General features: G+C 42.3%; 1 protein-coding gene across 3 annotated transcripts in view; it reads left to right on the top strand.

The window, feature by feature from the left end:
* gpr137c (G protein-coupled receptor 137c) overlaps window positions 1–16,304 on the top strand; it is a 35,040-nt gene extending 18,736 nt beyond the window's left edge. For 2 of the 3 annotated variants that reach the window (XM_021573687.3, XM_090210793.1), the window contains exons 5-7: window positions 2,404–2,529; window positions 6,286–6,410; window positions 9,965–16,304. In XM_021573687.3, the coding sequence (XP_021429362.2) occupies window positions 2,404–2,529; window positions 6,286–6,410; window positions 9,965–10,193 (480 nt within the window). In that variant the 3' untranslated portion in view covers window positions 10,194–16,304. Of the gene's footprint in view, window positions 1–2,403; window positions 2,530–6,285; window positions 6,415–9,964 lie in introns of all 3 variants that reach the window. The other variant, XM_090210792.1, reaches the window with a different exon arrangement.
* Window positions 16,305–17,764: the final 1,460 nt, after the last annotated feature.

Raw genomic sequence — 17,764 nt, 5'->3', positions numbered from 1 at the left:
CAGAATTTGAGAGAAACATTTCTGGGATATTTTATTTCAGCTCATGAAACACGGGACACTTTATATGTTGAGTTTATATTTGTTCAGAATATATACAGAGCATTCGGAAAGTATTCAGACACCTTGACTTTTTCCACATTTTGTTACGTTACAGTCTTATTTTCTAAAATTGATACAGTTATTTTACCCCCTCATCAGTCTACAGTCGTGGCTAAAACTTTTGAGAATTACACAAATTTCCACAAAGTTTGCTGCTTCAGTGCTTTTAGATATTTTGTCAGATGTTACTATGGAATACTGAAGTTTAATTACAAGCATTTCATAAGTGTCAAAGGCTTTTATTGACAATTACATGAAGTTGATGCAAAGAGTCAATATTTGCAGTGTTCACCCTTCTTTTTCAAGACCTCTGCAATCCTCCCTGGCATGCTGTCAGTTAACTTCTGGGCCACTGTGTGTAACCACTGATGTCAGCCCATTCTTGCATAATCAATGCTTGGAGTTTGTCAGAATTTGTGTGTTTTTGTTTGTCCACCCTCCTCTTGAGGATTGACCACAAGTTCTCAATGGTCTGGAGAGTTTCCTGGCCATGGACCCAAAATATCGATGTTTTGTTCCCCGAGCCACTTAGTTATCACTTTTGCCTTATGGCAAGGTGCTCCATCATGCTAGAAAAGGCATTGTTCGTCACCGAACTGTTCCTGGATGGTTGGGAGAAGTTGCTCTCGGAGGATGTGTTGGTACCATTCTTTATTCATAGTTGTGTTCTTAGGCAAAATTGTGAGTGAGCACACTCCCTTGGCTGAGAAGCAACCCCACACATGAGTGGTCTCAGGATGCTTTAATGTTGGCATGACACAAGACTGATGGCATGACACAAGACTGATGGTAGCGCTTACCTTGTCTTCTCCGGACAAGCTTTTTGCCGCAAACAATCGGAAAGGGGATTCATCAGAGAAAATGACTTTACGCCAGTCCTCAGCAGTCCAATCACTGTACCTTTTGCAGAATATCAGTCTGCCCCTGATGTTTTTCCTAGAGAGAAGTGGCTTCTTTGCTGCCCTTCTTCACACCAGGCCATCCTCTAAGTCTTCACCTCACTGTGCGTGCAGATGCACTCACACCTGCCTGCAGATGCACTCACACCTGCCTGCTGCCATTCCTGAGCAAGCTCTGTACTGGTGGTGCCCCGATCCCGCAGCTTAAATCAACTTTAGGTGACGGTCCTGGCGCTTGCTGGACTTTCTTGGGCGCCCTGAAGCCTTCTTCACAACAATTGAACCGCTCTCCTTGAAGTTCTTGATGATCCGATAAATGGTTGATTTAGGTGAATCTTACTGGCAGCAATATCCTTGCCTGTGAAGCCCTTTTTGTGCAAAGCAATGATGACAGCACCTGTTTCCTTGCAGGTAACCATGAAAGACAGAGGAAGAACAATGATTCCAAGCACCGCCCTCCTTTTGAAGCTTCCAGTCTGTTATTCAAACTCAATCAGCATGACAGAGTGATCTCCAGCCTTGTCCTCATCAACACTTACGCCTGTGTTAACGAGAGAATCACTGATATGATGTCAGCTGGTCCTTTTATGGCAGGGCTGAAATGCAGTGGAAATGTTTTTTTCGGGATTCAGTTCATTTGCATGCAATTAATTGCAATTCATCTGATCACTCTTCATAACATTCAGGAATATATGCAAATTGCCATCATACAAACTGAGCCAGGAGACTTTGTGAAAATTAATATTTGTGTCATTCTCAAAACCTTTGGCCACGACTGTATATACAGTACCAGTCAAAAGTTTGAACAGACCTAATCATCCCAAATAGGGCTATCTTCTGTATACCACCCCTACTGTACCTTGTCACAACACAACTGATTGGCTCAAACACATTAAGAAGGAAATAAATTCCACAAATTAACTTTTAACAATGCACACCTGTTAATTGAAATGCATTACAGGTGACTACCTTCATGACTACCTCATAAAGCTGGTTGAGAGAATACCAAGCATGTGCAAAGCTGTCATCAAGGCAAAGGGTGGCTACTTTGAACAATCCAAAATCTAAAATGTATTTTGATTTGTTAAACACTTTTTTGTTTACTACATGTGTTATTTCATAGTTTTGATGTCTTCACTACTATTATACAATGTAAAAAATAAAAACCCTTGAATGAGTAGATGTGTCCAAACTTTTGACTGGTACTGTATATGTATAGTTTAAATTAGAGATATGTTTTTTGCATTGGAATGCATCTCAATCCACCACATCCACCGATCGATCATCTGTAGCTTCCGAACTGTCTGGCCTACAAACTATTATGTGCACTTGTGTGTGTCTCCATGTGTGTATTTTTTCTGTGTTTCATTTCTCTAATTGTTGGATCTGTGTGTTTTCCCTCCAGGCAGACATAGAGAAGATCAGTGGAGAGGCCTACATCATCTTTGGGATCATCCTCTTTTTCTGGGAGCTGCTACCCACCAGTCTGGTCGTGGTCTTCTTCAGGGTACAGAGGCCCAATCAGAACCTAGTAAGACCATTTACTTCCTGATGGTATTTTTTATTTAACCTTTATTTAACCAGGTAGGCTAGTTGAGAACAAGTTCTCATTTGCAACTGCGACCTGGCCAAGATAAAGCATAGCAATTTGACACATACAACACAGAGTTACACATGGAATAAACAAAACATAGTCAATAATACAGTAGAACTAAAGAAAACAAAAAGTCTATATACAGTGAGTGCAAATGAGGTAAGATAAGGGAGTTAAGGCAATAAATAGGCCATGGTGGCGAAGTAATTACAATATAGCAATTAAACACTGGAATAGAAGATCTGCAGAAGATGAAAGTACAAGTAGCGATACTGGGGTGCAAAGGAGCAAGTTAAATGAATAAATACAGTATGGGGATGAGGTAGGTAGATACATGGGCTGTTTACAGATGGGCTATGTACAGGTGCAGTGATCTGTGAGCTGCTCTGACAGCTGGTGCTTAAAGCTAGTGAGGGAGATTTAAGTCTCCAGCTTCAGAGATTTTTGCAGTTCGTTCCAGTCATTGGCAGCAGAGAACTGGAAGGAAAGACGACCAAAGGAGGAATTGGCTTTGGGGGTGACCAGTGAGATATACCTGCTGGAGCGTGTGCTATGATTGTATACCAGTCAATCAAGGAGCTAAGGCTGGGCGATATGGCCTAAAACTAATATCTAAAAAAAAAATCTAAGTTATGGGCGACTCACGATATATACTGCATCTCGATTTGTTTTATGTTTTCTCTAAATAAGCTTTGTTGTACAATTGAAGGTAAAATATACTGCATTTAAAACAGTAAGCAATAATCTAATGAATTCAGAGCTTGTGAAATTATACCTAGGCTGAATATATGCGGGGTTGGCAGGTAGCCTAGGTTAGAGCATTGGGCCAGTAACCGAAAGGTTGCTAGGCCGAATGCCTGAGCTGACAAGGTCAAATCTGTCGTACTGCCCATGAACAGTTAACCCACTGTTCCTAGGTAGACATTGTAAATAAGAATTTGTTTTTAACTGACTTGCCTAGTTAAAAAAAAAAAAAATAAAGAAAGTATGCCTTCCACAACCATAAGACCCAATAATGATAAAAATGCTCTTTATGTTACACATTTAATCAGAAACATGCATAATGCACATTCACTAATAATGTAGCAGGCATTATAGAAAATGAACACCGGTCTCATAAACAATCTCTCAAGCACAAACCCACATGATAGTGAGTAGCCAGCTAATATTTATATTTCAAGGATAGCCAACTTGGATCTAGGTTTAATTACACAAGCTCTGAATTCAGGTAACAAGGAAAAACAGTTGAATTGTTGTGAACAACCTTCTGTCCGTCTCCAACTGTTTGAACAGCATGCTAGCCTGTCCTCTGTGTTCAGATGTTGAAATCACTACCTTATTTCTCAGAATGAGAACAAGTTGACAATTCCTTATATCATTGTTTTATGCTTATTGCGCATTTATAAAACACAGACTAAACAGCTAGTATATCTTTATCTGACTAAAATGCCGCTAGTGATACGTGGTACGTGGTCAAATGCAAATAGCGAGTTAAAACCGTTTGTCGAGGCCTCCCGAGCGGCGCAGTGGTCGAAGGCACTGCATCACAGTGCCTGCTGTGCCACTAGAGATCCTGGTTCGAGTCCAGGCTCTATTGCAGTTGGCCGCGACATGGAGACCCATGGGGCGGCGCACAATTGGCCCAGCGTCATCCGGGTTAGGGGAGGGTTTGGCCGGCAGGGAGATGAGAAGCGAGAGGTTTCACTCTCGCAAAAGTCTGTCAATAATAAGCCCTTATTTTGAATTGTCCCAAAGGTCTGCGTTCCTGCCTTTGGGACAATGACTCCCATTGTTAGGGCAGAGACATGAGCATCTCATCATTATATACAGATCTCTGGTGTAAATGGGAAGGTGCACAGTACAGAAGGAGCGAGACCAAAAAGACAATGTGAACAAGCTGACACAAACGCTCATAAAATTGAAAAATATTTTCAAAAACTTGATTCTGCGAGACAGGCATTTGGAATATCGCGCAAAAACATACATTCAAATGAATTGGATATATTGCCTAGCCCTACAAGGAGCTCACATGAATCATATGTGTTTGAATGCACATTAGTCAAATATTTGCCTACCTCAGTACATCTATACTGAGCAAATACATAAACACAACATGTAAAGTATTGGTCCCATGTTTCATGAGCTGAAATAAAAGATCCCAGAAATGACTCTCAAATGTTGTGCACACATTTAGTTTATATCCCTGTTAGGGAGCATCTCATTTGCCAAAATAATCCATCCACCTGACAGGTGTTTTATATCAAGAAGCTGATTAAACATCATGATCATTACACCTTGTGCTGAGAACAATAAAAGGCCACTCTAAAATGTGCAGTTTTGTCACACAACACAATGCCATAGATGTCTCAAGTTTTGAGTGAGTGTTGCAGTTGACATGCTGACTGCAGGAGTGTCCACCAGAGCAGTTGCTAGAGAATGTAATGTTCATTTCTCTGCAATAAGCCACCTCCAATGTCGTTTTAGAGAAGTTGGCAGCCTGTCCAACAGGCCTCACAACCGCCGGCCTCACAACCGCCGACCACATTTAATCACACCAGCCCAGGACCTTCACATCCAGCTTCTTCACTTGCGGGATCGTCTGAGACTAGACAGCTGATAAAACTGTGGGTTTGCACAACCAAATAATTTCTGCACAAACTGTCAGAAAACATCCTAGCGAAGCTCATCTGTGTGCTCGTCATCCTCTCCAGGGTCTTGACCTGACTGCAGTTCGGCGTTCTTTGGGTAAATGCTCACCTTCAATGGCCACTGGCACGCTGGAAAAGTGTGCTTTTACGGATGAATCTCGTTTTCAACTGTACTGGGCAGATGGCAGACGTATGGTGTCATGTGGGCGTGCGGTTTGCTGATGTCAGAGTGCCCCATGGCAATTTGAATGCACAGAGCTACCCGTGACGAGATCCTGAGGGCAATTGTCATGCCATTCATCACCTCATGTTTCAGTATGATAATGCACAAATATACCCCAAGGATCTGTATGCAATTGCTGAAAGATGAAAATGTCCCAGTTCTTCCATGGCCTGCATACTCACCAGACATGTCACCCATTGAGCATATTTTGGGATGTTCTGGATTTACGTGTACAACAGCACGTTCCAATTGCTGCCAATATCCAGCAACTTCACACAGTCATTGAAGAGGAGTGGGACAACATTCCACAGGCAACAAACAGCCTGATAAACTCTGTGAAGGGCTGCATGAAATGGTGGTCACACCAGATACTGACTGGTTTTCTGATCCATGCCCCTAACTTTTTTTTAAGGTATCTGTGACCAGTCATTTAAATTGACTGATGTCCTAATATGAACTGTTACACAGTACAATCTTTGAAATTGTTGCGTTTATATTTTTGCTCATTGTAAATTGACATTCATTTATCAGACAACCACACTGACTTTGAAACACAAAGGATGACAGTTTAGCCATTTAGCAGTGCTACTTTTTCCTACTGGTCCACCGTGGGAATCGAACCCACAACCCTGGCATTGCAAGTGCCATGTTCTACCAACTGAGCCACATGAGACCCATTGGAAATTATTTGGTCCCACAATACATGTACTTACAAGAATATTTCCAGTCTTATTACTATGGTATAAGTTCATGTAAAGTCTTTAAGCATGTTTTTCGTGTCATATATTTCTTATTAAGTTGTGAGTGTGTCCTTTTCCCCAGGCACCAGGAGGAATGATCAACAGTCACAGCTTCAGTTCCAAGGCCTATTTTTTTGATAACCCCCGGAGGTACGACAGCGATGATGACCTGTCCAGGAGCAACAACTCCAGAGCAGATCGACCGAAGTGGGTAACAGGATACTCTATCACTTATAACATCCTATATTGTAAATTCCGTCACCTATAACATCCTGTATCCCCTGTACACAGTCACCTATATTGCATCCTATATTGTCCGTATACAGTCACCTAAAACCATACTGTAATGCCGTCATTTACCCCCCACAGTCACCTATATCATCCTATATCTCGTGTACACAATGCTAACATCCTACATTCCAGCTATACAGTCGCTTATAGCATCATATTTCCCCTGTACAAAGTCATCTATAACAACCTACAGTGCCTTCAGAAAGTATTGCTACCCCTTGACTTATTCCACATTTTTGTTGTGTTACAGCCTGAATTCAAAATGTATTAAATTAAAAAAAATCTCAGCCATCTACGCACAATACCCCATAATGACAAAGTGAAAACCATGTTTTTAGTATTCACACCTGAGTCAATACATTTAATACATTTTTAGCACACACTCTTATTCAGAGCGAGTTACAGTAGTGAGTACATACATTTTCATATTTGTTTGTACAATACATGTTAGAATCATATTTGGCAGTGATTACAGCTAACATCCTACAGCTTTGCACAACTGGATTGTACAATATTTGCACATTATTCTTTGAAAAACTCTTAAAGCTCTGTCAAATTGGTTGTTGATCATTGCTAGACAGCCATTTTCAAGTCTTGCCAAAGATTTTCAAGACAAATTAATTCATAACTGTAACTAGGCCACTCAGGTACATTCGATGTCCTCTTGGTTAGCAACTCCAGTGTATATCTGGCCTTGTCCTGCTGAAAGGTGAATTTGTCTCCCAGTGTCTGTTGGAAAGCAGAACCAGGGTTTCCTCTAGGATTTTGCCTGTACTTAACTCTATTCCATTTCATTTGATCAGCAACAACAAAATACCTAGTCCTTCCCAATGACACACATACCCATAACATGATGCATCCACCACCATGCTTGAAAATGTGAAGAGTGGTACTCTGTAATTTGTTGGATTTGTCCCAAACATAACGCTTTGTATTCAGGACATAAATTTAATTTATTTGCCATTTAAAAAAAACATGTTTTGCTTTATTGCAAACAAGATGCATGTTCACTCTGTCATTTAGGTAAGTTTTGTGGAGTAACTACAATGTTGTTGATCCATCCTCAGTTATCACCACCATTAAACTTATTCAAGTCTGTAACTGTTTTAAAGTCACCATTGGCCTCATTGTGAAATCCATGAGCGGTATCCTTCCTCTCCGGCAACTGAGTTAGAAAGGATGCCTGTATCTTTGTAGTGACTGGGTGTATTGATACACCATCCAAAGTGTAATTAATGCTCAAAGGGATATTCAATATCTGCTTTTCTTTTACCTATCTACAAATAGGGGCATTGGAAAAACTTCCTGGTCTTTGTGACTGAATCTGTGTTTCAAATTCACTGCTCGACTGAGGGACCTTACATGTATGTGTGGGGTACAGAGATTAGGTAGTCATTCAAAAATCATGTTAAACACTATTATTGTCAATACAACTTATTTTGTGAATTAAGCTATTTTTTTCCTCCTGAACTTATTTAGGCTTGCCATAACAAAGTGGTTGAATACTTTTTGACTTAAAACATTTCAGCCTTTCATTTTTTGTTAATTTCTAAATACAGTGCCTTGCGAAAGTATTCGGCCCCCTTGAACTTTGCGACCTTTTGCCACATTTCAGGCTTCAAACATAAAGATATAAAACTGTATTTTTTTGTGAAGAATCAACAACAAGTGGGACACAATCATGAAGTGGAACGACATTTATTGGATATTTCAAACTTTTTTAACAAATCAAAAACTGAAAAATTGGGCGTGCAAAATTATTCAGCCCCTTTACTTTCAGTGCAGCAAACTCTCTCCAGAAGTTCAGTGAGGATCTCTGAATGATCCAATGTTGACCTAAATGACTAATGATGATAAATACAATCCACCTGTGTGTAATCAAGTCTCTGTATAAATGCACCTGCACTGTGATAGTCTCAGAGGTCCGTTAAAAGCGCAGAGAGCATCATGAAGAACAAGGAACACACCAGGCAGGTCCGAGATACTGTTGTGAAGAAGTTTAAAGCCGGATTTGGATACAAAAAGATTTCCCAAGCTTTTAACATCCCAAGGAGCACTGTGCAAGCGATAATATTGAAATGGAAGGAGTATCAGACCACTGCAAATCTACCAAGACCTGGCCGTCCCTCTAAACTTTCAGCTCATACAAGGAGAAGACTGATCAGAGATGCAGCCAAGAGGCCCATGATCACTCTGGATGAACTGCAGAGATCTACAGCTGAGGTGGGAGACTCTGTCCATAGGACAACAATCAGTCGTATATTGCACAAATCTGGCCTTTATGGAAGAGTGGCAAGAAGAAAGCCATTTCTTAAAGATATCCATAAAAAGTGTCATTTAAAGTTTGCCACAAGCCACCTGGGAGACACACCAAACATGTGGAAGAAGGTGCTCTGGTCAGATGAAACCAAAATGGAACTTTTTGGCAACAATGCAAAACGTTATGTTTGGCGTAAAAGCAACACAGCTGAACACACCATCCCCCCTGTCAAACATGGTGGTGGCAGCATCATGGTTTGGGCCTGCTTTTCTTCAGCAGGGACAGGGAAGATGGTTAAAATTGATGGGAAGATGGATGGAGCCAAATACAGGACCATTCTGGAAGAAAACCTGATGGAGTCTGCAAAAGACCTGAGACTGGGACGGAGATTTGTCTTCCAACAAGACAATGATCCAAAACATAAAGCAAAATCTACAATGGAATGGTTCAAAAATAAACATATCCAGGTGTTAGAATGGCCAAGTCAAAGTCCAGACCTGAATCCAATCGAGAATCTGTGGAAAGAACTGAAAACTGCTGTTCACAAATGCTCTCCATCCAACCTCACTGAGCTCGAGCTGTTTTGCAAGGAGGAATGGGAAAAAAATTCAGTCTCTCGATGTGCAAAACTGATAGAGACATACCCCAAGCGACTTACAGCTGTAATCGCAGCAAAAGGTGGCGCTACAAAGTATTAACTTAAGGGGGCTGAATAATTTTGCACGCCCAATTTTTCAGTTTTTGATTTGTTAAAAAAGTTTGAAATATCCAATAAATGTCGTTCCACTTCATGATTGTGTCCCACTTGTTGTTGATTCTTCACAAAAAAAATACAGTTTTATATCTTTATGTTTGAAGCCTGAAATGTGGCAAAAGGTCGCAAAGTTCAAGGGGGCCGAATACTTTCGCAAGGCACTGTATTTCTAGAAACATAATTCCACTATTTTGTGTAAGCCAGTGACACAGAACCTCCATTTAATACATTTTAAATTAAGCCTGTAACACAACAGAATCTGGAAAAAGTCAAGGGGTGTGAATACTTTCTCAAAGCACTGTATATGCACCACAGTCACATATAACTTCCTACATTCCCTTTACACAGTCGCCCATACAGTCACATAATACATTCTACATCCCCCAGTCAACCTAACGTCTTATATCCCCCATACAGATACAATGCTGATTTAAGCCTGTCCCTTCCATTCCACAGTAGTTTCCTGTCCTCGACGCCCCAGTTGGACCCCAGCTGGTACAGCTCCACCCAGAGGAACGGCAGCCTTACGGGGATCCCCCATCTCCCCACCGGCTCCCAGACCTCCACTGCACCCCTTCTCCTAGCCTACGGCAACATCCATTCCAACCAGCACCATAACTACTATTCCACCCCCCAGAACTACTATTCTACCCCCCAGAATCACTACTGCACCCCTCAGAACTAACCACCCCCGCCGTCCCCAGTAGATACCCCTGAAAGTAATCCAGAAAACACTCAGGAAAGGGGCGCTCCTGACCTTCAGCTACATGGCTACGACCCTCTGGGTTACCCTAGCGATCCTGTGACTGGCGCTGTGTGGCCACACCTCCCTCATTCCAGCTTTCAACCCGGTCCCACCCCACCAGGGCTACTTAACTACCGTCTTGTTGTAGGCATGGTGACGACCATTGAGATTTCTAGGGCCAGACGAGGGGAGATCATTTGAGGTCAGTGGTGGTTAGGGAATGGTCAGCTGAGTGATATTCTGTTTATTAAAAAAGCTTTCCAACATGTCTATTACCACAGTCCTGAAACAGAGGTCTGCTACCCAACCCGAGCCCAACGGCCCCCGACATTATACATCGGGTTAGGGCCAGGTAGGGTCTTTTTTTCATCAATAACTAGAGAACGGGCAGGGCTCGGGTATCACTAGATTGATCACTAACATTTTGAAGCTGAACCATTTGTGTGTTCTCTGCTGCGCAGTACAGTCATATTTAACTAAGTTCTTCAACCACATTACATATAAAACAGGAAAGATTATTTCACAGAAAATAAATGTTCCTTGAGTTTTTTAGGAGTTTAGAGTGATGAAAAGTAGCCCAAGCAGAGCCATTGCTATGGATACTCAGACTCAGAGCCACCATGAGCTGAGCGGATGCAGAGCGAGTGACAGACGGAGGAGCAGCTAATGGATTTACAAACTGAGGAAGTTATTTCTGATTTGGGGTTTTTGGCAGGGCATTAAATTTGGCAGAAGCAATTGGGCCTGGGTAGTGTAGGGCCTGAACGTTGTGGGCATGGGTAGGGCTCGGGCTTTACACTCTTGTCCGTGCAGGGCTCTTCCTGGAACATTGTACTATTCCTAAGAAGTGTTTGTAAGGAAGGGATTGTGCTTCTCAGCTTTTCCACACACACACACTCTATGTTTGTCGGACATCAAACAGAAAAGTTAGTCCTCTATCTCTTTCAAGGACCAGACAAGTACATGGACCAGGAAGGACCAGGAAGGGTTAATAAATTTCCTATTTTGCTTTGGTCCAGTGGGCAGTTCTCCCCGCTACCCCCTGCACACAGACTCCCCTCCATGAGTCTGGAGGTGACATTTGCACTTGAAAAAATCCCCTCACTTCACATTCTGAGGACAAGACTCTGGCTTTAATGTAGACTTGGATCTTTATACAATCTCAGACTTTGTGTTCCTTCCCTGGACCATGTCTCATTTCCCTGTAAAGACCAGTTGTTATCTGAGCAATGAGACATCCATGACCATGTCCTTCTAAACCAGCACCAAATGGGGCTAGAATCATGGGCAATGCTCTCAGTATTCGAGCCCAATGTGCACTGGGACACTGTGGGAAGGGTTAATACTTTGTGTGTTTGAATCTTTCACACTGTCTAAGACTGTGTGGAAGAGGAAGGCCACTTTTGCCAAAGAGGGCACAGATCGAGAGTTGGGCGTAAAATGTAGTCTCGAGCCTCCAGCTTTCTTAGCTCCTTGGGAACTCCGTTTTGACGAGAGGCCCATAATGGAGCATAGACTGGGGAAACAATATGTTTCTGAATTAATTTTCTGATCTGGACCCAGTAAAGTGAATGTACGGACTAAGTGTGGATCGGCGGAGTGATCAGATCAAAATGTTTGTGGTCCAGTTTTATAGTACAGTAGTCTACTCCTGGCAAAGCCCTAGCAAGGTCCCAGCTCAGTTTGTGTTTTCTTTACAACTCTAATGGTCATTGTCACCAGACAGCACAAAAATATCTGGGACCAGGTTAACCGGTGACAGAGAGGATAGATGGGCTTAAAGACGCCCTCCCTCTCTTTCTATATCTTGACTATAATAGTAGCTGTATCCATGTGGTAGTTTACAGCATCAAGATCACCATCATTAGCCTGGACCCAGATCTGTTTGTTTTGTCTTGCCAGCAACTCTGGTCATAGTCACCCCATTGGCCATCAGAGTTGGCAAAAATAGCACAGACAGATCTGAGACCAGGCTACACCACCATACAAGGACACCTGAAAATGTGCCATTACATGTTACTGTTAGTTTTTTTTCCCTTGTGGAAAACGTCTTGCACAAAATGCTGTAAATATCAAAAATTATTAATAAGCTTTATGACCACCTACTTACTTCATTTTTAACTGGATTCTATGTTTGTTTTTTATACTCCATGGCTACTAGTTTGGACTTTTCCATGTCGAGATAGTGGTACGGCCCAGGTGTACAGGGCGAGTATGTGTGTGAATGTGTTTGCTAAACATGCTTATATGCACAGAAAGTGTTTAGGTAGGAGGTAAGAAGACTGTTGATTGTCTTTCCTTTCCTGTTACGATGAGCGAAGGGGGGGGAACCCAAGAGCAGACTCGGAAGAGGAAGCCGGGATGAATGCACAAAAAGGTATATTGAACAGAGAATTGGGGAGTGCAGAACCGGGGTAGCTCAGATGAGTTGCAAAAACCAGGAGTGTAGTGTGAGGTTGGAGTTGGTTGAGTAGAACAGGGGAACGGGTCCTGAGGGGAATCCAAGGTAATAGTGGTGAGTGATATCCAGAGCAAGGTGGTTGGTGGTGAGATGTGGAACAGGAGCCAGAGACAGAGCAGTAACTGCAAGGAGAGGACAACAAATGGTGTACGGGAGGAAAACGAGCAAAGCAGAGTAACAGGATCTTGAGAATAGACAAAAGGCTAGAGTGACGGACTGAGCAGAGATTACGATCTGGCCGAGTGGAGGTGGCAGGGATGAGTATATGTAGAGGTCTTGATTATGGGATGATTTGCAGCTGGTAGGGATCAGCTCTGACTCCAGCACACCTGTTTCCAACCACACAATCACACCAAGGGAGAGTGTATACAGGGGGAGAACTGAAGATTAGGAAGACACCGGATGAACACCAGAGGGTGTAGTGGGCACAGATGTGACAATTTCCTTTGTTTGTTACTGTTGAACAGAGTTTTGTGTTTGCAAAAACCTGTTCAGAGAGGGCAAGAGGAATTGCTCTCTACACATTTGATATGCCTTCTAATCATATTTAATTTTTTGTTTTGTTTTATTTTGCCATTATTTTCTTGTTTCCTTTCTTCCATGAATGTCTGAGATCAAGTGTTGTTGTTGTTGACGTTATACGAGTTATGTCAATTAATATCTGCTGACGAATGCAATCATATTTTAAGTATATATATTTTTTAAAATATTTTTATTTACCCCCTTTTCTCCCCAATTTCGCTCCAACTCCAACCGAAGTCAGCTTGCAGGCTCCCAGCCTGCCACAAGGAGCTGGGACGATGAGCCAAGTAAAGCCCCCCCAGCCAAACCCTCCCCTAACCCGGACGATGCTGCGCCAATTGTGCGCCGCCCTGTGGGACTCTCGATCACGGCCGGTTGTGACACAGCCCTGGATCGAACCTGGGTCTGTAGTGACACCTCAAGCACTGCGATGCAGTGCCTTAGACCGCTGTGCCACTCGGGAGGCTTTTTATGTATATTCTATGCTATTTTCTCCCAACATCTCTGTGTTTGGGATTGTCATTGCATCATATGGCTGATGTCACCTTTTGACCTTTGGTGCTGTGGTGGTCATACAGGAAATGTCCAGTTCGACAGGAAGTGAAAACGTATAACCCACAGAGAATGATAGAGGCCTCTAGTGGCCAAAAGGCTGTTTTAGCATGGGCACCGCCATTGAGGGCTTCCCCCATTTTAATGTAGGCAATTGGGTGGGACTTCCATCTTCATTTACTGATCCTTCCTGATGACCCGGTTGGAGTCATTTCCAACTGGGTCATTAGGAGGGATTAGCCAATTGAAAATGTACTATTTTAAAAGATAGCCTTAATGGAGCTGCTGTCTATTACCCTAGAATGGCACAGATACACATATGAGTCCTCTATTTATCTCTATAGTATACCCGCAGGTTGAACTTCCTCTCACCCTCCCAGGGCCATAAGCCAATTCCGGCCAGCCAGGGGAACTGCTTTAAAGATTTTTATTGTATTTTATTCCCCCTTTTCCTTAAAAAAAATAATTTTAGAGGTGGATTCTGCAGGGTAATGGATTTGGGTGTAGGAACAAACAGATGTTTGTCTTTCCTTTAATTTGCTTTGGAGTCTCAAACTAAGTTGCATACGTGTGTGATGGTTGCAGCAAATCTCTGTCAGTAAGCAAAAGCGAGCAGACCGCTATAATCAATGGGAAAATACTGGCAAATGTTGATATTTTCACCCTTATATCCAAGAACATACATCTCTGGCATGATTGCAAATTATCCTTACTTAAAGAGATAGTCAGATGAAATCGTGGATAACATTTTGTATGTCTTTGCGTCCAGTATGAAGGGAGTTCGAGGTATTTTTGTGAGCCAATGCTAGCTAGCGTTAGTTCAATAGACTATTGCTATAGTGCTAGTTAGCAATTACGCTATCGCTAATCGGCAACTTCCTTAAAACTGAACACAGAGACCCAAAAATGGTATGCATGGGTTCATCTGACTCTGGGGAAGTAGATAAAGGGCTTATTTGCAAAAATATTCAACTATCTGTTTAACAGCAACTTATGTTCAAATGTATGAGTTGAAAGTATTTTTTTGCTGATTTTGCTTCTGTGAAATCTATTGCTATATAAGCTCTTGTGTCTAGCAAAGAGCAGGTTTAGCCTTTTATAATAATTATAATTTGTCTCAAATTCTTTATTGGTGACCAATGAATGTAACATGTTTACCCATCTTTCATAGATCACTAAAGAAGGCTCAAGAACCCTCTGGTTAACAATGTGACTGCAATTGATAAATCAAACATAAATATGAATCGCCCACTTTCTTTGATGGCGCAAATCATAACCAGTGCGTTAAGTTGGTTTGCATTCCTAAGTCCTGACCAACATTATCAGCTCACAGAGGTTTCTCTGGTCTGCGAACGACAATGTCGAAATTGGGTTTTGTGTCTTGGCCGAACCCTCGACTACGATTCAATTATACGTGTTTTAAAGCGGATCAGGTTTGAGCTCCTGTGTATTTTGACAAGACTGTTCAATCCACTGTATTCCCACTCATCTCTGATTTAAGATTTGGCTTCACAGATTCGCATCTAATCATGCAACTGATGTTGATTTCACAGTTGATCCATAATCAACACCCTTCTGCCTTTACCAATATTCACGAGGATGCTCAAGCATGTGGTCAAAACGGTCAGTGTGAGGAGTTATCAAAGCCAGTGTTTTGCCTCACTTGGAACTGAGGAAACCAGCAGCAGACAGGCAGTGAAATCCATTATGAAAGCGTTTTTTTATTTTTATTAAAAAACATGTTTGTGTACTGGTGATGGCGCATGTAAAGTATATAATCCTTGATTTGCTGGAGGAGGATTGGAAATGACAATGATAAATGTGTATAATTTCAAAGGCTACTGACCTTGATAGGGAAAAGATAAGCCGCACATTCATCTCTTCTTTATTTTACTAACATTTTGGCTAAAAAGCCTTCATCAGAGTATTTCACCCTGATTTAAGAGACTTATATGAAACCGTGAAACTGATCGACACTCAGAGATTAGCCTAAAGATTGGAAGGTTGGGGGTTCAATCCCCGGGTGAGTCATAACCAAAGAAGACTCAACACCTCTTTGCTTGAAACTCAGCATAAGGCCGTGCGATAGACCAGCTTCTTGACCATGGGGTGTACTTGTACATTAAGCAGTCTCATGCTACAGGAATAGGAGATTGGGCAAGCTATTTACTCTTACAGCAAGAAGAGATGAGTGTGCGACTTTATTTTTTATTTGTATAGTATCTTTCGCTAGTCTGCACCTCACCAAAAGGGTGTGTGTTCTTTATGTTTTTACTTAACAGATTGTGTACAGACCTTATATTTATTTCAGTCATAGAAAACAATCTCTACATCAAATTACATTCAGTTACCTTACAGCTAATCTGCCATTGAGAAAGATTGGATAAGCACCTCTAAAGGCCCTGAGAAGTGTACACATTCTATCAATGATTGGTCAACACGTTTTACATGTGTATACAAAATACTTCATGTGAGTAACATTCACCATTCACCAATAAATTGATTATGAAAAGCTATTGCAAGATATTTTTTTTTTTTACCCTGATACAGTATCAAAGTGCCATGTAGCTGAAACGGTATTGGTTACGGTCCATGTTCCTTTATTTGTTTTGTTGCATCCCTTGTAAGTCAATTGTCAGGACTTTCACATTTCAGTGTACACAGTGGAGGATGGAAACTAGTTGTCCTCCGGCTACACCATGGTGCTACCCTACGGTGCTGTGGAGGTTACTGTAGGCCTTCATTGCAAAACAGTGAGTTTTAATCAATGATTTAGTGACTTGAATATATTTTTATTATATTTTTATTTTGTTTGAGGAGAATGGTCCTCCCCTTCCTCATCTGAGAAGTCTCCACTGACCTACTGTCACCTACAATGGTCACAGTATAACCACACTATTACCTCACTAACTAAAATAGATCTTTGTATCACAACAATATGTTTCTGAGCAGTCAAATATCCCTCCCCCAACACACACACACACACACACACACACACACACACACACACACAGAGTTAAGGGAACTTTACGGTTCACTCACTTAACACAGCCCATGCAGCCCATTATCCTGGATATGTTGCGGAAAGTCATCCTAAAGTCCTGACGAAGAATTTAATTTATTTTGGGTAACAGACATACAACAAAATGTACAATGTGGACCCAGAGGATATCACTTGAAAGCATTAAAACGCTTGTTTCCAAAGTGGTCCTCGATGGTAAAAACAATAACAAATACTGTATAATGATTAAAAGGCAAGACAAAATTACAAACAACCATAATTACATACATTACAATTACAATTTCAAGAGGTAGTGTTGCTGCTAAAAACTGGCACTATTCACTGCACTTCTCCCTAACCTTAAAAATGAAGTGGGAGCATGACCGAGTCGGGACCCATCCAAAGGGACGGAAGGACAGCCCTACCACTGTGTACAGTCGGCAGGGCCAAAGGATCGCATACCCGTGGAGAGACGGCTGGGGTAGAGCCGACCCGCCACCGATGACCTCAGGTAGATGGAGACCAAAGGAGGTTTTTTGATTGTGGTAGGGAGATGTCCATTTCCTGTGTCCTCAGTGACACAAAGCGGTATCCAACCGTATGGGCCAATATCGTGACGCCACAAGGGTGCTGCCAAATGGTAGTGGGTGCCGTACCGGAGTTGCCGGTACCCTTCCTCGTGGGACGAGATTGACCTGCTGTTCACGGCACTGTGGAGGCATGATCTGAGGAAAAAGGTAAGAGTCGGCCGAAGACGCGGCAGGCGGTTGACAAACCTGTATCTACAAGTCCGGAGTCTGAGTCTGAAGGGGCCCGGAACCCGACCCCCCCCCCCCCCCCCCGGTGACCCACTGGAGGAGGAGCCCATCCTCCCCCTCCTCAATTTCAAGGGACCAGTCGAGACACACGCGGGGGGACTGCCCATCGGGACTGCCCATTGGGAGGATCCGAACTTAAAAGCCGCCGCAGCCCAAG

This window comes from Oncorhynchus mykiss, chromosome 19 (genome assembly GCF_057628025.1).
Source record: "Oncorhynchus mykiss isolate SJ-2025 chromosome 19, ASM5762802v1, whole genome shotgun sequence".
NCBI lineage: Eukaryota > Metazoa > Chordata > Actinopteri > Salmoniformes > Salmonidae > Oncorhynchus > Oncorhynchus mykiss.
The sequence above is the reverse complement of the archived record's forward strand: the minus strand, read 5'-3'. Positions and strand labels throughout refer to the sequence as shown.